This window comes from Neolamprologus brichardi, chromosome 17, assembly GCF_056152115.1.
Source record: "Neolamprologus brichardi isolate AB-2024 chromosome 17, ASM5615211v1, whole genome shotgun sequence".
Classification (NCBI taxonomy): Eukaryota; Metazoa; Chordata; class Actinopteri; order Cichliformes; family Cichlidae; genus Neolamprologus; species Neolamprologus brichardi.
Genome location: NC_142120.1, coordinates 5,786,070 through 5,811,774, shown reverse-complemented (window position 1 = coordinate 5,811,774; position 25,705 = coordinate 5,786,070). Strand labels below are relative to the sequence as shown.

General features: G+C 41.0%; 1 protein-coding gene across 2 annotated transcripts in view; it reads right to left on the bottom strand.

The window, feature by feature from the left end:
• Positions 1-9,956, bottom strand: part of tafa5a (TAFA chemokine like family member 5a) — a 171,594-nt gene extending 161,638 nt beyond the window's left edge. The window contains exon 1 of one of the 2 annotated variants that reach the window (XR_004843533.2): positions 9,137-9,953. Coding sequence is in view for 1 of the 2 variants with exons in the window: in XM_006780561.3 (XP_006780624.1) it covers positions 9,137-9,248 (112 nt within the window). In the remaining variant the exon portion in view is untranslated. Of the gene's footprint in view, positions 1-9,136 lie in introns of both variants that reach the window. The other variant, XM_006780561.3, reaches the window with a different exon arrangement.
• Between the last annotated feature and the right edge of the window lie 15,749 nt (positions 9,957-25,705).

The following is a 25,705-nucleotide window of genomic DNA, read 5'->3' as shown; positions in this document are numbered from 1 at the left end:
AATAAGCCATTTCAAACCGAGGGCCGAGTAATGCACCGCGGGGCGCAGAGCCAAAACTCAGACCGACCGACCGACCGAGCCACCGGGTGTCTGACTGACAGACAATCCTTGAAACCGTTTCAGAATCTCAACTGTCTCTCGCATGTGGGTGCCGACTGAGTGCAGCTGTCCTTTAGATCATAAACGCCCCAAAGATTTATCTTCAAAAAGCATTAACATTGAACTGTAGCCTTGATGTGGAGATGGTGTGGCTGACAAGCTGTGGGCACGAATGGAAGGAAAAAGAGGAAGAAAAGGACTAAGAGGAGGCCCTCAAGGCCCCATAACAAGTTCTCAAGAGTTGGGCCGGCGAAACTTTGCGCCGGTGTTATCTTGTTAAGCACGAGAGTCACTGAAGGACACCAGACAATTGATTGAACGGAGTTGACTTCAGCACAATTTCCTCTTCGTGGCGACATGCATCAACCAGGCCACGGGTCCCTATATTCTGCAGCTTAACTACCTCTCAGGCCTCCCACTGTGACAAATGGCTTCTGTCTCTTCTAATGTAATATTTGTTTCTACTTCTGAGAGCCTCTCGGCTACTCTGCGGCAAGTCTGTCTGCCGACTGCTTCATTGTGTTAGCTGACTTTATTCCCCAACCGGCTGTCAATTGGTGGACCGTCTGAGTGTTCTCGTCTGTCTGTCTTTTGTCTCATTGCTTGCGCGTCCTTTTTTTCCCCCCCTCTCCCAAGCTCTTTCTACTGCTCCCCCGTCAACCCCTTGCTCTCTCTGTCTCATGCCCGCCATTTCTCTGTCTCCCATGTGCGCTATGTCTATCTCGCTTCCTTCCCCTACTCTCTCATTCTCATTGCCTCCCTGCCATCCTGCTCCCTCTTTCCCTCTCTCTCTGAAATCTCCCTCCTCCCCCTATTCCTTTCTCCACTTTACCGCCATGTCTTTGCTCCAGATGCTAGCTGTCTCAGCTCTGTGGGCTGAGTCTCAGTGATGGGCCCCTGCAGGAATTCAAAGCACCATTCTGGCATTTTCTTCCAAGCAATTGCTTCTTGCAGTAATAAAGGGGAGTAGCTTTAGCATCTCTGTCTGAATGGGCTCACTAGCCCTAGGCAAAACAAGCACAAGTGCACATCCGCCAATCCTCTCGGGGCAGGAGCACATCGTGAGTCTCTGTCCGGATTTCGACCCAATTAAGCCATCTCACGCAATTTACAGAATTGGTTACAAAAAAACGTACCATTAATCACATTTTCTCTGTCAAAAGCTCAGAACGAGGCTCCCGAATAAGAAAATCCGCATTTTTATTGTCACTGGAGAGCTGGACGAGAAGTTCACATTTGCATACCATGTACAATTATTATACACAAACAACCCTTTTCTTTGAGCTGTGACCTGTTGAGCCCTGCAGTCACACACCACTCATAACATGATATGTAAATATTGCACATGTGGTTTTAATGGTAATTAAAGTCACATCGACAGCAAATTAATTCACGATGGGACACGGAGCATTTAAGGTGCAATTAGCCATGGAGGCGGCTACGGTGATACTTTGCCTAACTGCAAACAGCAAACACTTTGCAATTTGTTTTCACATTAAGTAAATGTCACAGCATATTAGCATGCCATTATGACATCTATGTTTTGTTTTTTTCCCCCCTTTACACAGCAGAGTCTGGTTACAAAGGTGCAGGTGGAGGAACAGAGAAAAAAGGAGAGACTGTTGAAGATGAAGCAACGAGACAAGGAAGAAGCTTTGATGAAACTTTTACTGCATCTCTGTGTAAACAACTTCACAAACTGTTGTAGCTGCTAACTGTTCTGGGGCCATGAAAGCAGCTTTGGAGGAACAGGTTGTTCTTACAAGTCAGCATCATCTCTGTATTTTGCTTGGATAGTCAGTCACTACATGTATGCAGCACACAGTGTATGTGCATATTTTTCATATTTTGTATGCCTAAAATCAATATTATTAACCAGAAGCCCAGAAATACACACCAATAATACCGGAAATAGAAGTACTGGGAATGTAACCTGAGTGTTTACCTTCATTTGTGAGTTTTATGTCTAAAAGGCTTAAATAGAGTATTTACCTAAAAGGCCAGCATTCATTAATTCAGTGACGGTGTGGGAGAGCAATGCATCTGTTACTTCTAAGCAGTTCTGTTTGTTATGTGTGTTTTGATGTAAATCTACTGATTTTTTCTTCAAGTTTTTAAGAAAACGTTGGTTTGATGTTTTTCTTTAGCAGAACTGAGCCTCTTCATGCTAGTAAATCTATGAAGTTCTACTAAGGCACAGTAGTAGCTTGAGTTCAATGCTAACAGTGGTTTGGTAATAGTAACAATATCCATTTTCACACATGCACCAGAGTTCTAAACATTTCTATACAAGTATTTTAGTATAGCCAGGTGTCAGGTGCAGCCCTTCTCTTTACCTGGGTGTTACTTATCCCGAATTATCAGGTATTACCTCTTGTGTGTAGCACCCATCCAGTTTATGGCTACAGCTTGCTAACCAAGCTTTTTACTGTTTAATGATAGTGTAGTGGCGGCACTCCGTCTCTATTTCACTCTTCTGTACCACCTTTAGGAGTCAGTCCGGCAACATGCATTTGAAACGCGAGCAAGTCCAGGTACTTTTCTTGCAAAAAGATGTTTATTGAAACTTTTAATTTACATGGCAAGACTCGGTCAAAAAACTGTGTTGCTTCCAGCTTATCCGACTCCCCAACTACGTAATTACAGTGTGCCGGAAGCCCAAAATACTAAAAAGCGCATTAGAATGTCGCACTTCTATATTCTATACCTTTAACAAAACAGTATTTTGAAATCAACTAGAAATTATATTCTTAACATCAAACATGTATATTTCTCTTCTAATCATTTTACCAGTACCAATACAATTAACCTTTAATTGGCTCTTACAGATAGCCTACTAATTCATGTAAAGAACAACTTCCGACAATGCCCTAGCCTTATTCTCCCTACATTCTCTGAAATTCAAATGTGATGTTAAGTACAGCATCTTAATTTAGTATGTTAACATGCTAATATTTGCTCATTAGCATACAGCTGAAGCTAATGAAAACACTATACACTTTGGTACTCTAAATACCTGCAAAGTTAGCAGCATACCGTTTGTCTTTCCAAAATTGTAATAAGAGCCCACCCTTAGCTGCTAAAATATTTTGTTGTAGACCAAAGGGGTCACCTAAAGTGGATGCAACCAACTGCTTGAGTATTAGACTCCTATTGCTCCCCATAAAGTCACAGTTGAACCTAAGCCCATGCTTTGATGCAGTCTCAGTAATACGTATATAAAATGAGCTTTACAAACTAGCAAATAAGCTATTAAATTCTGATTTATTATCAAGAGTATTTATAAAGTGGTATCACAGTTCCAAATGTGCAAACCTTTTTAAAACTTACAGGATGATAGATTGCCTTAGAGAGAGCCAAAAGTACTTACAGCACACCAAACAAAAACGTACTGATCATTTCCACACAGCAGATACCGTCAATGAATTGACACAAGCGCTACACGTGAAACAGAACAAGGAAAAACAGAAAATACTGCCTGTGGCCATGCTGCCATATCCTTCCACACACTAAAAAAGTTTCCATATCCACTTAAAATTTTATACTCTAAGTTGCCAAAGCCTTGATATTAGTTCTTCGCCTGACTAAGCTCGACACTGCCGATAAGTAGCATGGTCATTACGTGATAACAGCAAACGCTCCTCCTCCCCTTCAAATGACACTCATCATGGTCTTTAAATTTTGCAAAGCTACCTTTTAAAAAGTTGCTCAAATATGCATGCAATCCCTGGCCCCATTTCCGGCGGTCCGTAATGTGGCTCTTTGGTTTCTCTGTGGAAAAACTCAACAAGTTGACTCTTTATGAATTTGCGTCCCCAGGCCATCTGCAAGCCTTTCTGCCGTTCCCTGACAGTGGCTGCTCTCTCTGCCTCCCTCCCTGCAGAGGAAGAAGCTCCAGGCTATGCTGAAAATAGGATAAGATATTCAAATAAGTGCGCGCGTTCACCTACAAGTTCTTGCGTCTTTTTTTTTTTTTTTCAGGTCAGTCAAGTCTTGTCTTCTCCACTGGCAAACCAGCCTCGCAACAGCAACAGATTGTGCGTGTGTGTGTGTGTGTGCACTTGAGCACATGTAAGCCTTGGCGAATCACCATAGATGCATGACTGTGTGTTTTGAGCTCTTTGGGCGATGGGTTGAAATGCCCCCAGGCCTGCAATTCTCAGTAACAGTTAACAATCTATTGATACAGCTGCAGAAGTACAGCAACCCATAAACAAACAGGCAGGAAACACAGGATACCACGCTGAGCGACAGAGTGATGTGATGAGAATGGCTTTAAGCTTTTGTGCCTGACAGCAGGGGAATGCATGCACGTGTGTGTGTGTTTGTTTGTTTTTGTTTCTGTGTGTGTGTGTCTGACCTTTCAGCATTTTCTAAAGTCTGTATCTTTACAGGTTGGTCATGTATGTGCAAATAGATGATTGATGCTCCTGAACAACCTTGATGATGTTGCGCTCGTTTGCGTGCCCCGGTGTAACCTGCGTGCCTGCTTTGATGTTACGTTCATTACCGTCTCTGCTTTTCAGGGCTCAGATCTGAGTGTGCATATGCCTGTGCCAGAGGTGTATGTACCTGCACGCAACATTGTATCCAAGGGTGGAATGAATCAGCAGTTGCTACATGCCTAAAAATGAAGGCTGCTATAAGAAAAGAGTTGTGCGTGACCTCTCTTCCTTTCTTCCTCTCTATCACTTCCTCCTCCTCGTTCTCTCGCTTCCAGTTTCTCTACTTGTTACTCTGTCTTACCTCGCTCTCTGCTGTCTCTGCCTCTCTCAGTGTGTTTGCAGTTCAGACCCGGACCACAGCCGTGTTACATTCCTTAGCCATCCCAAGCTAAGATTAGCATACTGATTAGCTACCCTTGTGGGCTCTCTCATCCGCCTTCCTCCGAGCTCACATGCAGGGCTACAGTCTCATGAATACATAATCGCACCGTTGGCAAACAAATGCACGGCTGAGAGCTTCCAGATGAGGGAGCTAGTGCACAGAATACAATATTGTTTGTTGCTGTTGTCGTTGTTGTTGGCTTCTTTGTAATGTAATCAAAAGGTACTGGAGCATTCTGGTGTGATTAATGTTTCCAGCACCGACACGTACATTCCAAATACTTCGGTTGTTGACTTGTTTTTATTTATCTCTCCCTCTTTTACTTTTTTCTCCTCTCCTCATGTTTGTCTACTCCTTTCAGCTTTGTTTGTTTTTTTGCCACTTTCACCCTCTTGACCGTGGCTTCTATTTCACCCTCAGCAGGGCTTGTCTTTCCTTTACTGCTTTATTTCTTTTGCCTTCATCCTTCCCCTTATACCCCCTTTTTTTCCATCTCTCTCTTCTTGCCTCACTTGCTTTCCTTATCAAGGTATTAGAGGGGATATCAAGTCACCTGCTGCTCTCACCTTATTCAGTGCCTCTGCTTCTCTCTCTCTCTCTCTCTCTCTCTCTCTCTCTCTCCCTTTCTTCCCTCCACCCCATGCCTCTCTCTGTTCTCTCTTCAATCTCTCCCTCTCACGAGGGCCTGGGAGAGGACAGCGTATCGTGTGAAGTTGGATGTTGATTCTAGGTGACAGGCACCATATGAGTCATAGCCATAATCACAGAGCTCCACCACCACCACCCTTTTGGCTGTAAAACACAGCAACAATGCAAAGCAAAAGTGCCCTTGGCACAGATATTAGACATACATTACTAACCATCACACAAATGCAATTTCTAAGATGTAACACATTTTGTAAACACTTGGGAATTTTCTATCTATCTCGATAGATGGATAGATAGATAGATAGATAGATAGATAGATAGATAGATAGATAGATAGATAGATAGATAGATAGATAGATAGATAGATTTTAGTCTTTGATAGCAAAAACACTTCCAGTTCTATACAAGTCCATGGAAAACATCCTTTAAACTTGATCTCTGTAAACACTTTCCTGATGAGTTTTTGGTTCAGTCACTCATTTTGAATTATACTGAATGAAAAGTTAGATCTGTTCTGTAAATCTTGGTCATGCTGTGTTTCAAAATGAAGTATTATCTGCAGTATGAAACTGCACACTCTTTGGTCGATAGCCAGTGAGCTGTTTCACAGTCAGACCTGCCCTTACTCGTTACATCTGAAAGATGAGAGTTGGTTGATTTTTCTGCAACAAAGATGGTGAGGGTGGAAACGCTCCTCTCAAGGCATTAAATAATCAGACTTTAGAAATCGGTAGGTCCGCCTACCAATTTATGGGCTCAGATTATGAGCCCATAATCTCATCTGGAAAGAATTCACTGAGGTCATAAATGAAGAAAGCCAAAGTGACATTTCCTGATAGACTTCTATACAACTTGGCATCTTTTGCAACCAGAGGAGATGCCCCCTGCAGGTCATTAGAAAAACTGCAGACTCTAGAAACTTTAGCATTGGCTTAATTTTTCAGTTATGCTGATTCTGTATGCATGTGAGTAACATGGACATCAATTTCTAGTAAAACTTGAAATCCTTTACAAACTGTGGACATTTTTTGTAAGAATATATATGAATAACTACCATGTGTGTATATGATTATTGCCATTTATATACACAAACCAATGGTTAATCGTGTTTTATTGGTTTCTTTCTTAATTTTGAGTAGAAGGCTGTAGTAAAGTTGCCATTTTTTAAAAAAATAATTAGACAATCAATCAATAGTAGAATATTAATCAGCAAATTGCTTGAAAACGGTCATTTTTCACGCAAAATTGTCAAAGGTTTACGGGCTCCAGCTTCTAAAAACATGTCACCATGTCAATATACGTTAATTTACATTAATGTATATTGATCTTATAGTGAGAATGAATTGATCACTCTCACAAATATCATTATTGTCTTGAGATGCAGTCAATATGATAATGAATGCTTGGGTTGTAAAATAAACAACAATCAGAAGAGAAGAGAAGAGAAGAGAAGAGAAGAGAAGAGAAGAGAAGAGAAGAGAAGAGAAGAGTCTGCTGAGAAAGCAGAGACTTCAGACAGAATAGCATAGAGGACATGCATTGGTCAGCTCAGCTCAGAGATCCAAACCATGATATGGTTTGAAAGATCTGGTTAAAAAGAGGAAATGAATAAAAGAACAAGTGCTACAAAGAGTGGGGGGAAAACAACATAAAAAATTTCAAGCAGAAGAAAGTTAAGCACAAAACAGCGACAAAGATGGCCAAAAAAAACTCAAACAAACCCAGTGTGACCGGGACATCGGAGGACACATGAACAAAGTAAGAAAAAATACAAAAAGTATAAGACAGAAATACTGCACTGTCGAGGAAGGTCAGAGTAAAAGGAAACCCACAAGAAGAAAGGCAAAGCTAACAGCGAAAGGGAGTTGTGCGATCTACAGAGCTGCAAGTTCAAATGTTTGGAAATTAACAACCAAAAAAAATTAAATGAGGAGCGAGAAGGGAGGAAATTACACAAAGTCGGCCCCGGCACTAGAGTTTAATAGACCAATAATGGTGGTAACAAAAATGAAATATACCCATAAGGCGGACTGTTGGACAAAAGGTACCAAATAACACAGTTTGAGCAGCTTGGAGTAGGAGGTCATAAAAGAGGAAATCCAGGAATGATTATCACTCAGATTATTAAGTCTCTGAAGGCTCGAGGTGTTACTGGGTAAAAAGATCGAGGTCCTTGCAAAAGGAAAAAGCAAGACTGCTGACTGAAACAAACATCCAAGCATCGTGATTGGACACAAGCGGAAGATCAATGGCACATGGCTGAAGGCACCATAAAAGAATAAAAAGCCCCCAACTCCAGAAGCTTTGGCTCTTATAAATTAAGCCTGTCATTGATTAACCCGAGGTCTGTGTGATTACAAAGCAAACTCAATCTTGTGTCCTTTGTAGAGAAGGAAAAAAAGGTAGAAAGGAAATGAACGAGCTGAGGTCGGTTCACATCGCTGTAAGGAAAACTCAGCATCACAGTACGAATCTGTTACAGCACCAGCATAGCTAATGCACTGGAGGACAGGGTGATTATATTAACCATTAGCTCAGCTGCTAATGAAATAACTTTTCCCTTTCCTCTTTTTTTCCACGAGCTTATCATGGCTATTGCACATAGCCTCCTTTTTTTCACACATAGCAGACTGAAGCTCTGTGTGCCAGCTGGATTTCTCCTCATAAGTGAGTCAGAGGCGGTTTGAGCGAGAGAAGGAAAGCAAGACGGAGAGAAGGTGTGAGGGTGCCAGGGAACAAGAAATGAAAAGACACCCGTGGCCAGAGAAGTAGCCCAAAAGAGAGAGAGAGAGAGGAGCAAATTGCGTGTGTGTGTGTGTGTGTGTGTGTGTGTGCTTGTACTTGCATACATTTGCCTAATAAGGTTATCCTCGGGCACTCTTGAATTACTGCCTGGAGTATTATTTGTCCAACTAAAAAGGGTTTATTCATAAATTTTAAATAATAATAATAATAATAAAAAGGCAGATTTGTACCTTTTAACATTATGTGGATTTGTTATGTATTCTGGATTCTGTGTTTCAGAGATGACAAATGCATGACAGCCTGACCTCACTCAGTCAGTCTGAGAAGCTTTAAGAAATAGATGGGTGCGTGTGTGTGTTGGAGAGACAGATAGAATAAGAATTAACGGGAGTCACATGAGACTTAATTAGGCCTGTGGCGCACTCCTATTCCAAGCCAAAGAAAGTAGTTTCACAAGACAATGAGACACATTCCCCTGTTTTTTTTATAAGAGAGGATCTGTGTGTGTGGTGGTGAGGGGCTTCTCTTGATTGTGCCTGTCTGCATACAGAGGAGCAGGAAGGGGCTTTAAAGTGAGCGTGTGCACGCGCAACTGTGATCCCCGTGCGTGTTTTTCAATAGGGGGGAAAAAGAAGAAGAATATGACACGTCGACAACTACTGAGATCAATACGCTAAGAGCGATTGCCAATACCATTCACATAATTTTGTTGTCAAAGCCTTCCCACATGACACGGTCACCCACTGTGGGTGTGTGTGTGGTCAAAATAGAGAGCGTGTGACAGACAGAGAGAGGGGAGGAAAGCGGCGGGACTTACCGCAATAGAGAAGCAGCAGCGCTGTCAGGAGCAGCACAGCCCAGAAACTTGACGACATTCTCGGCCAGCGACTGGCATCTTTGCGTCTTGCCAACCTTGACACTGAAGCCATTGAAGAAAACAGCTAGAGCACTTCCTTCGTTATGGAGACAAGTTTTAAAAAAGGAAGAAGAAATAAAGAAAAAATAAAGAAGGAAAAAAAAAAGCGCTGACAGTAAATTCACAATCCAGCTCGGTCTCTCACAGTGATCATATCTCCGCGTGTAATCCCACAAAAAGACATGTCAAGCTCGAGTAACTGATTAGGGGGTGGAAAAAACAAAACAAAAAAACAAAACAAAAAAGAACCAATAACAAAAGGAAAAAAAGCAGTGATTTGCTCCACGGGGCGCAACAGAAAAGGTCACATCTTCCACTGAAAGCCCAGTTGGGGAAACAACGCAGCGGGTTTTAGATTCGCTCGGAAACAGAACTTGGTCCCTTTTTAGTTGTTCCAAAGTGTTTTAGCCTCAATTTCCGCCCCGTTTCAGTCAGAGTAAGCGGGGAGATTGCGCTGAGTTACTGCTAAAGTGTTCAATCATCTGTACCGCAGCGTCGTAAAAGCTCCTTTCACCTGTGGTAGGTTTCCTCGATTCTCTTCAGTCTCAGCAGCCCCGACACTGTAGCTCATAGACTGTGTTTAAAATATATATATATGTAATTAAACAGGCTCTTATAAAATCCAGCGAACAAACGCCTGCCTGGATGAAAGAGGGTTGGTCATAAAAGAGAAAGAGAGATTTGGGGGGGGGGGGGTCCTTCAAGCTCTCGGTTTGGGCACAGAGTGGATGAAGATCACAGCATGCTTACAGAAGGAACCGAAGGATGGAGAGTGGAGGGGGTAGAGGCAGACGGAGAGGGAAAAAAGTGCGCACTGTGCGACTCCAAGTGTTTTTGTCTAAAGTGAAACATCCACATAATCGATATTACGTCAGCAATAAGCCACTTGAGGTCTCGTCTTTTGCTGTTTCGCCAAAGCAATCGCTTTGCGTCGTTAAATCGGCGTGAGTTACAGCTTACAGTGTATCGATTTCACATACCCCGCTTTGATTTTTACCAATCAATCACGTGTGAAAACGTGAGATCGTCCCGCGAACGGTCAATATTTGTTCTGGAGCGAATGTGGGATTTGAACTATTTTGCAGTGGCATCAAGATGAGTTTGTCCCATTTCAGCAATACGTCGACACACAGGGGCGATACTAACAAAGTGATGATGTGGGGGTGTGAGGAGGAGGTTGGGGGGGGGGGGGGGGGGGGTCCGATATTTTTCTGCTTGTGCTGCTGTTTATGTGCTTCTCTGTGGTGCGGATTTTCCATACACATCATACAGTCATTATTAGTTAGAGGTCTCAGTGCATGCACAGCCTTTTTTTTATCTTCTCAAAACGTCACTGAGCGTCTCTGGAAGAGCACAAGCTTCAGTTTGAAGTAAATGGATTTTATTGAGCATGGTGGCGTTATCAGCTCATCGAACCATCTTAACCACAGTAACAGCGCCTCCTCCCAAAATCGTCAGTACTCTGTTGGGGCATCTCAGACTGACCCGAGGCTCACACACTGGGAGAACATTTACTGAAATGCTGTGTTAAGGTTCTGCAGTTTTTTTCCTTGCCACACTGGTGTACTCCCATTAATACAATTATTTTTAAAAGTGGGGCGATGTTGTGTAATACTGGATATAAATGAACCCAGTGTCCTTACATTGACCGAGGGACAGCCTATAAAGCACACTACGACCTGCAGCTTTTTAGTGTTGCATGCTATAATACAACACTGGTTTTTATCTTTTCATAAAGATAGCTTTTAACCATCATTCAGAACATTGATCGGGATGTGTTTAACTTAAACTTAGGTGTCATTGTTTAGTCATTACATGGCTAAATATTCTTGCAATCTCTCTGGAAGGACTTTTCAGTTTTCAGCACCACGGACAGCTCCACCATGTTTGGAACAGCTCCTTGGACAGCGAGGCAATGGAGCCTCAGCACCACAAATACCGCCAGCCCGCCGGACACCACAGTGGCACGTTGGTACCATGGACAGCGCCAAATGCTAAGCCCACAGCCACGCTGGTACCACGGACAGCGCCAGAGCCTGAAACTGTTCTGGCTGCTGGCAGCCTGAACGTGGAGGCCTCTACAGTACGTATTCACCTGCCATGCATGCTAATCCTGACGTCTGTGGCCACTGTATCTCACTGTCTTCATGGTGAAAATATTCATCACTGTGAATTACGCTCCCATGAAGCCAAAAAGAGCAGCTCTCATTTCCAAAAATATCATTTATAAAGATTCCGAGCTTTGTCCGCTATACATTTCTGTTGTAGCAGTGCACCAAAGTGTAATAAAACAGGTTGTAATTGAACAGTAAAGTTCAGTATGTGCCCTTAACAGTTCTTATAAACCCATATTCTAGAGGTTATAATGTTATTAATCTGAAATAACAGACATGCCTCACTTAACACTTAAGGCTGGTTTTAGCCCTCATAGACTCAGCCATGAAAACACGAAGTTTACCACAGGTACAGAAACAACTTTGGTCTTTACAGCGTCCCCTTAATAACATCATTTGTACCAAAGCGACTGTTTTAAATTTGTTATTAATTTATAATTGAACTTTCTGGAGTTTAAAAAGCTTAAAAAGTTGGTATTTATTGGCAGATGCTAGCTACCTACCCAGGGTCACCTTCCACCTTTTCACCATATTTGTGGTAGTTGTTGGCTTTTTGGAGCATTTAAATGGAAATCTTAAAAAATAATATGAGCTGCTGTGAGATGCAACCTATCAAAGAGGTCTGTGCCATGAAAAAGTGCCACCAGAGTCCGTAAGAGTGTATAATAAGAAAAGTGAAAATGGAAAGATTCACACCTAAAAGTGACATAAACCAAGGTCCATGGTTTGAACAAGTAATTCAATTCAATTTAAATCAATTTTCAGTACAATTAAATTAAATGTTATTTATATAGCCCCAGTTGCCTCGAGATCTTTTATATTGTAAGGTAAAGACCCTGCATTGTTCAAATAAACCCCCCAAACCCACAGTTTTTAACAGAAAGAAACCTTCAGCAGAACCAGAGTCAGGCAGCGAGAGAGAGGCAGGATGGAAGGCAAACTATTGATAGAGAGCCAGCATTTAATATGGCTAATGATTAAATACAGTAGTGGTGTGTAAACACAGAGGAAGTGAAAATATTTGAAGTGAAGAAGGGCTTAGTGCATCATGGGAAGCCTCCAGCAGCCTAGCCCTACTGCAGCGTGACTCCCAGCCCGAATGCTTTATCAAAAAGCAAAGTTTTACATCTAGTCTTGCATCTGCTGAATCCAGGAACCACAGGTGAGCCTGGAGTCTGAGTGTGCTAAGTGCTAATAAGGTTCTATGAGGTCTTTAAGCTAAAGTAATAAAGAGGCTTTATTTCAGGGGGCTGGTCGCATTAAAAATACATCAACACATGCGGCTTTGCACCTTCTTCAGGCTGTAGGGAAAGTTTATGCTTCATTTTTGGTGACTGAAATCGTATTTTATATCTGTTACTGACCGGCAGATAGCACATCTGTGTGGACAGTTGCAGTTAGAATTTACTTCCATTTAGCAATCTCCATTCTAATCCAACATTAACAACTTTTGTCTTAAAAACACCCTGATGGTAGTTTCACAATGTAGAGTTAACCATTTTACCATAATGTCACAGTGACTACCCCCATCTTTTACATACAGTCTATGGCTTTCCTTAGCTGTGCTACTGTTGAATGCAAGAGCACACAAGAACAGGAACGTTACCTCCTACACAAATGCCAAAGCCTGCTGTGCACACACACACGCATTAACTCAAACTCACACGTTTCTTGCAGCAAATCATGGAAGTGAGCATATATACATAATTCTCTGCTGCTCTCTCACACATTCTCACAGCCATTTGCTTCAGCTTGAATATAATGTATAAGCTGTGGCCTACATATGTTATCCTCTCCTTCACTTTTATGTAACATTTCTGCAACTCCAAACAGAAGGAAGTGCACAAAGCATAAAAACACTGAGTGAGTTCTTGCTATTTCTTGTTACCCCTTCACTCCCCACAAAGGCTTCAAAGTTGTACACAAAGGCTTACAGGCTCCTTTTTTAACTTTTTGGCTGGGAACCATAATAAAACATTATCTTATTTGCTCTTGACACCAGTCAGCATTGTGACACTGGTTCTGTTGTGTGCTAAGCGCTGGGATCTGGCCTATGTTGGAGTTCAAATGGATTCCAGAAATATGTGTAGAGTTTGAATGGTGCTTCAAAATGCAGATGGGGATTCTAAGAGAAACATCCGCACTTGGCAGTGAGCTCGTTGCCAAGTGCAGCAGCTTTGAAAAAAATCAGATAAACACACTCCTTTGGTAAAAGGATGATTCCCATCTTAACAGAAAGCTAAGGACTTCCGCAGCTGAGATGAGAAAAAGGATGAACCACAGAAGGAGCAATAAATGATACCTGTAGCCAAAGCACTACATATAAGCAGTCTAAAAAGAGCTCTCTTCTATGCTTACATAATGCTTAATGATGCTTTTAAAGAGATATGGTATCCAAAGGCAATATCCAGTCGTGAATTAAGTATCACCTCCAGTTTTTTAAAATGAGCAATCACGCCACATAAAATTTATTTTTATCATTGCATAAAGCAGGGTCGGAGAATAAACTGAAGCAGCCTGGATGTTTCAGAAACATCAAATGATTACAGACAGATAATGAATGGTCCTTAACTCACTCATGGGTACTGGCAAATGCAGTGCAGCGTTAATGAATTGTATTTGATGGCAGCTACACCTCTCATCAGAGTTTGCTTTTCAGTCCTTTGGCAGCGGCGCTGATAATAGAGGCTCTTCTGCCATTTACGGATCGCCACAGCCTTGAGAGCTCATTGATGACCTGTGCTGCGGTAAAAGCGAATGCACAGGTGAAATCTTACCAGGGATGCCTGCACCTGTGACACCACAGATGACCTGGCTGAAAGCGCACTGCAGGCCACTCTGGATATACTCAGGAAAGATTATTTAGAGAAAAGGGGCCAGATGTGGCACCGTGATTCTGCATGACACGCTCGCCGTTCACACAACGCTGGGTTCTGACAAAGGGCTTTCTTGGCTCAAGGAACCAGATGTGCGTAGGATGCACTAGCTTCCACACAACACCGGATCGATGGTAAGGAGCTCCAAGGATACGGTACAGTGTGGTGTCATGGGGCCAGATGTGGTACAGCAAAAGCACAGAAAGAGAAAATACATTTTCTTCAAAATAAAAGTCCTACAGTGAAATTAGACAAAAATGTATATATATTAATCAATAAATTATGAGAATGTTTCTGAATGTTTCAAACCATTTACTCACATAATAATTCATGAATGGCTTTTTCATTTCTTCAGCTCAAAACACTCTGTTTCTTAATGCACTACTTTAGTCTTTGAATCTCAGTTTCCATGCCTCTTCTATTGATAAGTCTCCTGCTTCTGTTATGTAATTGATTGTTGGCAGTTGTCAACACCATGTTTTATTGATTTTGCAAGGATTTTACCACCCAGTGAAACCTTAATAAGACAAGGAGGAGGAAGAGGAGGAACTATACACAGTAGTTTAGTGATATTTTCAAGTATTAAAGCAGCAAAGTCACCAAATGACTGATTTTCAGGCTTTACAGGTGGCAAACTTCAGCTGGACAATGCAAGACGAATTTCTTGAAAGTACTTCTAGAATCAAGCAGAGGCGAGACACAGCGTTCTCCTTATAAATGATGTGATTTTGTGATGTGCCACAGCGGGGAGTCTAATTAGAGGTGCACGGCATGTGTGGTGGTCAGTGAGTTTACAGCAAGCATAACAAGCTGTGTCCCAGGAACTGAACCTTTAGTTGCATACACTTTAAACCCTGCCAAAACGAGATTTATTCGATCTTACTTCAGAAAGCATTCACTCGTATTCTGTAGCTCAGAATTAAAAAGGGGAAATGGCTGTTTAGGAGCAGGTTGGTTTTGGAATCAGGGAGTGGGAGATTGAACCAGTGAGGGCTTAATTAGATTTTAGGCTGTAAGGAGGTGTATGATTATAACCAAAATTTTGAAAGTAATGGCATTTAATAATCAAAAGACTGTTGATGAATACGGGATTTTCTTTCATTAGGCTTGGCTTGTCACATAGCGCTATAGCGCGAACGGCGCAGCAGCCATTGTGTCAGTAATAGAAAACCTGCTGGTGAGCTTCTCCCTTTTTTCAGTGTTGTGCTGAGCTTCTCGCTGTGGGAGCGTCTGAGACCTGACCTTTCTCTATGCTTCCTCACTTTGATCCGTCCAGACACAAGCTACTTCCTCCTTATTGGGCCACCGAGGAGGGCTTTGAACTTAGCTTGCCACTCAGTGATTTAAGCGAACATAGTCTTCTTATTGGTAGCGCAGCAGGCTCTTTCTGACTGTCATGGATTAGGAGAAATAGAGGGAACCAAGAAGACTTTTCAGCTTCCCGAATGTGTGCAAGACAGCGGTTCACCGCAGAGAGCAGGGAAGAAAGAGATCTCAGATTTAATACTGGAGGCTTAATAGAGCCAGCTTGTTAATTGTTCAGTTGGCATAAATGTAACATTTCTTGTTTTTAGCTTTCAGCAACAGCAGCATCCTCTCACTTTTGCTTTCAGTGAATACATCAGTGAGCGACATAAATGCTTTGGAATATTGATATGAAGAACATATGGCCGGCTTTTTATTTCATATGTATGCTTTAATAAAAAGCTGGAGTTACAAATAAATAAGGCATGATGATATCATGTAGTGCTTCCATTTAAGATTTGAGGATTAGATCTGTGATAGTGTACAGCATGGATGCCAGACTCATTTTACATTGTGGGCTGCATACCACCCGCTTTTAAACTTAAATGGGGTCGGCCAATGAAAATCGCCTTTTTGGCAATGTAAAGAGGTTTAATACATATTAGAGATATCTTAATATGAGAAAAAGAAGTGCAATTTCAACCTTACATCTCTCTTTTTCTAACATGATAAAGAGTTGCTGCTGTGTTAAATCAAATACATCTGTCAGCACGACTCTTTGGGCATGAATTGTAAGAAATAAATGTTTAAAACTACTGTTCTATAATTATAAAAAAAATATTTTTTGTCAATTAACATCCTTTAATTGACTTGTCTATTATTTAATTACTTTGATGTATCCCAAATGGCCATGGGGGAGGTTTTTATGAGTAGGAAATCACGTAAAACTGATGAAAATACAGTTAAAAGTCCAAAATTCAGACCCAAATTTTTTCAAAGTTGTCCAGTCGGCCATTTTGGAGTCTGTGCTTGGCCATTTCTGGCACCCAGAACTTATGTTTGACACCTTTCTAAGAGCTCTGTAATGGTTTAAACGTTGCTACTTGAGATAGGTGCTAACAGCAACATATTAAGAGCAGTGCTCAAAGCGACGATGCTAATATGCTGCATTTATGTAGTGCTGGCAGAGTGTGAAGACTGGGATAATCTCACATTTTTCCAGCTTTAAAGTGCTTATGAATTATTACAAGATGGTTAGCCGTGTTGCTACCCCTATGGGATATCACTGAATTGTTTATCTATAGCACATCGCTTCAGACACATTTTGCTTGTCATGCATATTTGTAAGTATTTTTAGAGTGAAAAGCATATTGTTTGGGTTACAATCAAGTTTTTCATAGTCAGTGCTGGTATCTTAATGCATAACATAAGCTTAATTAGCATGTTATTCATATAGCCTTTCCAGGGCGGGGCTTAACAATATTTTTAAGCTAACATTTTAAGAGGTCATATTTTCATATCAGCATTTTAAGCAATCTCAGTGATGAAAGGTTTAAATAAAGGTTTAAGAATAATAACAACAACGAGCAGTTAGCTCGAACCACTGAATAACATCTAGGCTTATCAGCAAGATACTAGGCTATCTAAGTAGCGTAGATTAAATTAGCACTTTTGTTACTTCATAAGCTAACAATGTAATGTAATGGTAATAACTGGGTTGCTGGACCACTGGTTGGTTTTGGCATGCTGCTATTAGCATCTACCTGCTGGATAAACATGAACATATTTTCCACAGGTTGGTTTTACAGTGTTTACTACCAGAGTGTTAGCTTGGTAATAAGCTAATAAGCTTTGCTACTGTAATTAGATAGAAACACAAACTTAACATAAATACACATACACAAACCTTTCAAACTATAAGCTGAGGATCGTATTTTCAGTATAAAAAAAAATAAGAAAGAAAGAAAAAATAGACGACAGAAAGAGAAAAAACAGTGAGCAAAGGGTGCACAATTACTGACAGCAAAAGGACTGAGCTAAACGCAGTGCAAAATCAATATGATCCGCTAAAAACATTTCAGTAACAATACATTCAATATTAAAAGAAATTATTTTTGGTCAAATGATGCTTTAAGCGCTTTGTGCTATGACCTAAATATAAGTATTTAATTCTGCAGAGTCAAGTTAAGTTTCAAAACCTCACAGCCCATGTGTTTTTGCCCTCCGAGGCAGAGATTTGCAGAGCTGGAGTTTCCGCCGACTCCATCTCCGTTCGCTCTGGGCTGTTTGTCTGTCCCCTGCTTCTGACCCCTATCATGCTGGATCACAGATAATCACAACAGCGATAGACTGGATGCCCTAGATTTTAAAAAAAAATGTTGCCTTCTTCAATTTCCTCTTGGTTCCCCCTTGAGATACGACATTGCTAGATTATTTTTTTACCAAACTGCAGACAGAACTAACAGCATCTCTTTAATAGCCTTCCTTCTGCACTTGCATACATCTCTTTATGACTCCCCATCCCCACAATCCTTGCTAAGTAGGATTTCACACGGCATCCGTCGCAGCTGGGCGCTGCAGGTAGCCGATTTGCATAGATTGTTCAAGAATGGTAATTGAATGGTGTGCTCTCAGAAATCATGTCGGAAATCATTTTTTTGTGTTGCTTTGTTGTGAGTATCGCTCTATTCACGGCAGATGAAAGAGGTTTTATTATCCCATTAAGGGGCCGATGTCGCGGTGACGCAATGGCCACCGCTTCCACTCAATGCCATGTTTAACTGGGGTGGGGAGGGAAAAAACTTTTTAATAGGATCCCCACAATGACAATTATCTTCAGGCAGTTCTCTTTCTTGTGAACGAGGTCCCATTAATTGCATTTACAGACTCTGAAATGAAGTATGGCGAATGCTTTAAGTCAACGACTCCCGACTAATTTGCATGGTAATGAATACATTTCACTGGGAATCTGAAATGATCCCACATGAGTTTTTCTGGAAGCAGTGCTATGAGATACTTGGAAGCAGAAGTCTGGGAATAAGAGGTGAGCGTGAAGCAAGGCTCTAATCAAAGCTATTGTGCGCATATTTCCCGTTGGTTTAAATCTGCCAGGCTCAGTATGAAGCCTGTAAAAGAGCCATTTATAGAAAGGGGAGCTGTGTCTCTTTACAGAAGAGCTAAATGATGGGCATTGTTCCGCCATAATAAGGCTGTGTCTCACTGCAAACAAATCCCTTTTTGTCGAGAACGTGATTGATTTCTAAACGGGTTGAGAACTTTCCGAATTAGATCACAAACGAGGCTGAAGATTAACGCGTGGAGTGGCGGAAGTGCTTTTCCATGTTCCATTCTCTCTCTTTGGGCTGTTTTGGGCAATCTGTGAGCTCATCATCCATATTCGATCAGGAAACAGCCACCTTGTTGTGTATTAGATCAGCACCCCAGACAGGCAGGCAGCAGCCTAATCTTTCTCCAATCCTTTCCTCCAGTTACCATTTGGCTTTAGCCAGCTCCTTCCCTCTCCTTCGCCTCTGCTTTCATCTCCAATCTGAGTTAACTTTTTAACCTGCTCTAGCACTGCGCTCAGGCCACCCTTTGCTCCCTCTCCATACTGTTTTTGCAACCCTTGCGCCCTCCTTCTTCCTCCAACTCTTTCCTCAGCACCAAACGCTCCCTTCGGACTGCCTCCATTTGTTGCCCTCCAGCACTGTTATGTCTCCGTGTCTCACGTCGGTTCTCTCCCCACAGCCTCATAGTGTCCACTACACTCCATTACATATTTTCTGTCAAATCCTACTCTGATGTCTGACATTCCAAAACTACGGACCTCTTTACAGCTGCAGTCTTTTTTAGCTTGGCCTGTTCTTTCTGCACATTCTTCTGCTTTCTTTGAATCTTTTTTCCCCCCTCCTTCAACCTTGTGACTGAGAGGAGAGAAGCATGAAGGGCAGGAATCAGTATACTCAGGGAAAAAAAAGAAAACACAAATTGACAGGCCGGAATCCTCAGGGCGGCTTTATGGATTCTCGGCACAGCATTGAGCAAGAGGCTCATGCAGCCATGCGAGACAAGCCACTAGAAGGCTAAATATAAAATTACCCCAAAAGAGATCCGAGGATATGGAATATGTGTCTGTGATATCTAACAATCTCTGGTGGCTAGAATAGCAAATATACAGTAAACTCAGGGGACAAAAGCATGCAGGAGGAATTGGTATTTTGGTGGGGATTTCTTGTTTGTGTGAGTACATGCTGCAATGATTGGAAAGGCAAGGGAAGAGCTTGCAGGTGTGAGGATTTTACTTATTTTTCCAACTGGAATACAATAAAATCTAACCTTGCCAAGCTCTAACCTCTTCTTATATCATGCCAAAATTGTTTGAATGAAAATTGTGGCAGAACAAGCAGCCATACTGTTGAGTGTAGCGCAAATTGGCCGGCTCCCAGCTGACTGAATAAAAATCTGGTTTGATCCAAGGGACAAGCAATGCCACAGAGCCCGTGTTTGTGTATGTGTGTGTGTATTAGCTGTGTAATGTGAAGAGGCGGAGGGGAGCACAGGGGAATCACTCCATAATCTACTCCACCATTCACAGTACCTTTCCCGCTCAGTCTATAATACCCTCAGATGGGTAGCAGTGCCCAGGCTCGTAGCTAGCCAGTGAGCTCTGGAGACAAAGTCCCATTCCGATGAAAAATGCCCGACTGCAAACAGTGCAGCAAAGATGCACTCAAAAACACACACACGCACAAGCACACACACGCACACACACACACACACACGTAAGTAAACACAAAGTGTCTCTGTTTGGCTGTGAAGTAATTAGAGAAGGTTGAGTTGGTAAGAAGCGCTGTTGGCATATCAGTCTATAGAACAGATTCACATTTTTCTCATGAATTACCTGCCAGTGGCTTCATTTTTGCTTTCAACCACAGACACAATGCACTGGCAAGGCAGAGGGAATACATGACTGATGAGTGAGAGAGCAACAGATGATGGTTAAAGCAAAAAAAAAGAAGGAAAAAAAAGGACGCGCAAAGTCAAAACTTTGCGCTTCATATTCAGAGGAATGACAAGAGATTAAGTGAGCAGAAAGAACATTAAAAAAGAGCAAAGGAGCCGCACAGTGTTTATTATCTGTCTTGTAATTATTAGAATGATTGATGACTGCTATCAAGCGTTTTCGTAGCATGAGAGATTATCCTAAAGAGGCTGGCTGTGAAGTTTGCCGAAGCTGCTGTTAAGGTTTGTTATGCGTGGATGATGACATTCAAACGGTGTCCGTCCAGATTTTTACAATCGTGTCATAACTGTAAGGACTACACGAGTCTACAGGAGACTGTAATGTGCAGAGAACAGTTTCATGTATCTGCATAGAAAATTACGGTCCTAAATGGCCTACTCTTAATGTGGGAACACACTGGTGTCCCTGTCTCTTCTTTGCCAGTACAGTTTGTTTGCTTCCTGCTAAACTGGTTAAATGGGATTGAGTCACTGAGCTAAAATTGTACTATGTAATCCAGGCAAAACAAATAAATGAATCCTATAATAGTGCAATGATGTTTGGAGTCATCAATAATAAATTCAAAATTTATCTAAGACAGTTTTTTAAATATTTATATTTTTTTCAGACCTTGTTGCTGACACTAATTGCTATTTTCAATAATTATTTTTACTGCAGTGCCCAAAAACATTCTTATGTCAAAGTTTTCAGGTCTGTAATGCTTTGTTCTTTTCACTTGGAAAGATGTACAGTTACTTATGCTAATAGTGCACAATGTAGCTAATTTATCATTGGGTCTTTTGCCCATTTAAGTTATAGAAAGATTGTTAGTAAGCATAATCTAGGGTGTGGTCAGGTTGAGGAAGAATACATTACGTTTTAGGCATGCTAGTCACTAGCCAGTAATATCACCATAATAAGCGAGCTGCCAATTCCCCAGCTTTACCCTCCAGGCTAAATCTGTTTTAAACGTAAGAATTTAAAACAGTAGTCCACAATTACTGGCATGAGCTGCTTTTTAGGCCATGAGTTTTTCTGATTGTTGTGCACCACTTGATTTTTGTCATTTGGGCATGGCCGAGTTGACGCAAGTACCGCTATTTCAGTGATATATCTGGACAAAAACGGAGAGATTCCAAGATTACACAAACGGAGATGCTTACATCTTTGATTTCCTCTACTGCTATACTGGCACTGCTACAGAGGCTTTGTCTGAGTTATATTTATTTATTTAGGACAGTGCATGTTAATGAACATAAATGTAAAAAAAAATAAATTACATGAATGTAAACATACCAGATTATAGCCAAGGGCTAATTTCCATCTGTTGTCCTTAAGCATTAAAAATAGACATAATAATTCATAAAAGTTCATCATTCATTCATAATAAAAACTCCATCACCAAACTTACACATATACACCATTCTGTTCCCAAATAAAACATTAAAACTATACAACTCATACATGGAGTGGTGACAACTATCAGTTATATACCACAACTAATGCGGCTATAGGACAAACAAGGCATTACACTTGAGATTTTCTAACGATGAAACAAATACAAGGTTAAGCTAGTAGGTTTAGCTAGCTTGCTGCCAGAGACAAACAAACAACAGAATTCCTTAGTTACCTCACTTTATGAAGAAACAAAGCATACATTACCACCCTGTCTGTAACATCTCTAATGCTAGCAGCAAACATGTTAGCTAACAACCAGGTAACAGCATGCTAATCTGACAAGTCTGCTAAAAGGTAGCTAAAAGGTAGCGACTGAGTAGCCTACATTTTAGGATAGATTAGATATTGTTCTTGGTTAAAAATGCAGGCTTACAAAGGTTACTTTGGACATGCTTCAGAATTTGCATCTGCAAAACTGATTCATATTTTTGTAATTCATCAATATTCTGATTTAAAATTCACTCAGTGTTGGGCACACAAATGTATGACTTGTGCAGCAGAGGAGATATTTGCATTAATTACAGAGTCTGTGTCATAATCTCGCCGAAGCGTGTAACATATTATCGACTCGACACGTCATTATTTTCAGATGCGAAATCCACCGGAGTGCTCTTAATCAAATGAACTCGTTAGAAAAGAGTTGCTTCCCGCTTATTGTTTTCCTTCAGTGACACCTGAAAAGGCACACGACGCCAGAGATATGATGTCAGATTCATTAGAGACATGTCATTTGGTAAGGGACAGTTGATTCAACAGTTCATTTGCTTGTATCTGGGTTTTTGTTTCACTTGAGTTGAGAATTTTCTTCCCTATTTTTCAGTAGAATAAGAGATGTTTCTGTCAGGCAGTGCCAACTTTCAGTCAAAAAAAGAAAAATCACAGTAAATGTCTGATTTGTTCTGATTCCGCTGGTTCATTTAATGAACCAACTATTTCAACTGCAGCACAGGTACCCTAAATTGCCTCTGGCTGTACAACATTTTTACAAAGATCAATTGATTCACCCCTTTTAGACAATTAGTTAAAAAAGAGAAGAAGAAAAATTGCTCCTATTTCCTTTTTTTTTTTCTTGAGGGGTAGTTGATGCAATGCAGCACAGACTCCCAAAGGCAGAATAACTGCAATGCAACCCTGTCACTTACTTCTTCCTCACTTGTTTGTTTATACACTGATGAAGAGGACTTGGGATGAAGACTGTCATCCACATTTCATTTCACCATCAGATGCAAGCTTCAGCAGGTTAGCACAGTTAAACTGACAGGACTGCAATCGTGTGTGTGTCCTTGTGTGTGTATGTGTGTGTGTCCCTGAGCGAGGCTTTTCTCAATCCGTAGGTGGACAGCTGATAGGATTCTTCTTACACCTCACTTGGCCTTCTGAGTGAGCTCGTGTGGGTTTTATGTGTGTGCACCCAACAGTGCAGGTATGCTGATGGGTGCACAGTGTGCATACCTGACAGCCTACTTGTGTAGTAGTGTTTTATTGTTGTTTTTTGGCGAGGGGTGGGGTGGGGGGGTATATGTCTGTGTGTGAGTTTGACTTTGTGTATACCTGTCAGATTGCGGATAGCTTCTGGGTGTGAAAAGGGACAGTCTACAGGCTGACAGCACACAGAGGGAGCTGTTTGGGGGGCAAATATTGCCGATGTGTAAGGCTTCATGCTGGCAAAGTGGAGTGAAGGGCTGGAGCTGTCAGGTGTTTCTCTTTTTGCCTATCTGTCTTTTTCTGCCCTTCACAGCTCTTTCTCTAATTTTGTGTCAACATCGTCTTTTTTTTCCCCCCCATCTCTCGCTACATGTCACCTTGCTTGTCTTGAATCAGCAGTGAGCTCTACCACTCCAGCTTTCTCTTCTACCTGAGCTACCTGAGGTAATTGCACATGAAGGATTTCTGACAAGTAAAAGAGGGGGGGGGGGATGGAGGCCTAATAAATTGTTGCAATCTTAATCTGATGATTTAAGGCAGTGTAATAAGGGGCGACTTTAAAATAAGGACTCCAGCCTGGCTTTTCAACCAGTATGTTTGAAAAATATCCTAAAATTAAAGCTGGCAGTCAGCAGTACTGCTGTCATTCCACATCCAAAATAATAAGAAAGTGTGTCACTGTCCAAATACTTGAAGAGCTTACTTTGTAAAGCCTTTTTCTGAGCCAGGAACTCACAGTGGGAAGGACGGGAAAGTGCTCCATTTTAATGCCATAACTCTCCTGGGCTCATGGATAGAAAAAGCACCCTAATCATTGCTCCACAGTTCTTACGCTCCTCACCGATCCCAAGCTTGTACTCTTTAAATAAGTCAACCACACGTTTCCTTTAAACCCCTGCCTCAGTAATGAACTTTCATCTGTTTTCGTACAAATACAGCCACCAAGAACAACACAAAAGAAAGAAATAACCACTCTCTTTGTTATTGTTTACTTTATTTTGCTTGTTTTTTGTCTTTTGTGTTTTCTAATTTTACAATCATCTCAACAATTGAGCTGGAAAATACACTTTGCGATACTATTGCATTTTCAAAATTTTAAAGAAAGATCTTTTTGTCACTAAGGGAAATGTTTTCCTCGGGGGAATAAATGTGTTATTTGAGTCTATTTTTGCGCGATCCATTTAATGCTTTGCAGTTTTTCTTTTCAATCTGAAATTTTAAAATGAATCTAATGAAAAAAATGATTTGAGACTTGTATTGTTATGTTTTCCCACCATCACTACACACACTGGCAATTCACCTTTTTTTTTTTTTTTTTTTTTTTTTACATTTGGGTTGTTTAAAATATAAAAAAATGAAAGCATGTGTTAGATTTGTATTGTTTATTGTCATTTATGCTTAGAAATATTTAACCATATATGCTTAGAGGTGATCTTTAGCAGGCTGCAAAAGCAACACTCTGGAATGCACACCTACATCCTGGGAGCATGGGCGAGGTCGTACCTTATTGTTTTATGGTAGGATAAACGTGGCTATATCTGTTTTAGTCTAAGTGCCTTTTGTTTAGATGAACTGCTGGACTTCCAGACCAGCAGGTTTAGGGAAGTCATTTATGGGGTCACACTCTGACCACACACACACACATACTTACACAACGCACAAGCAAGATACTCTTTGTTTGTATGTAGACGTCATATGTTAATGAACCTATGCATATTCATGTAACCTCAATAAAAGAGCAGTGTTACGGAGGAGCGGACAAGAGCAACTGGGGTCAAGCGAAGGAACGGCGTTTGTCCGGTTCTCTCCCGTGCACGAGAAACATGAAGAACTTTGCCTACTCGTGTCTTGCTTGCTGTGTAATTATATTGGCTTCAACGTTCCAGCGAATAGGTTCGAGCTACAAACCTATCAGCATGTACAAATGCATGTCAAACTGGAATATTTGGCATATACTTATCGATTCAACTAAAGATATGGGAGAAGTGGTGTGTTTTTGTGACAGGCTGCTAGGAACACATTGTATAAAGATAAGATTTATTAGAAAAATTAATTCTTAGTTAAATTGTCTCATATGTGTAGACACAAGACAGGTGCAGATGGTTTAACAAACACAAAAATTTAAAAAAAAAAAGTGAAAAAGTAGCCAATGTCCAGTCGAGGACACTTTACAAAATTACAAGAAAGCCTGGATCCATGGAAACAAAATATAATATTTCTGTTATAATGTCCTTTTAAAGGCCTTTTAAAATTTCCCATATAATTTATTTTATCAAAGAAAAAAATGAGTCAACAAACATTTTTCTAATTATTTTATCAATCACTGACAGAATTATTAATCGCCACTGTG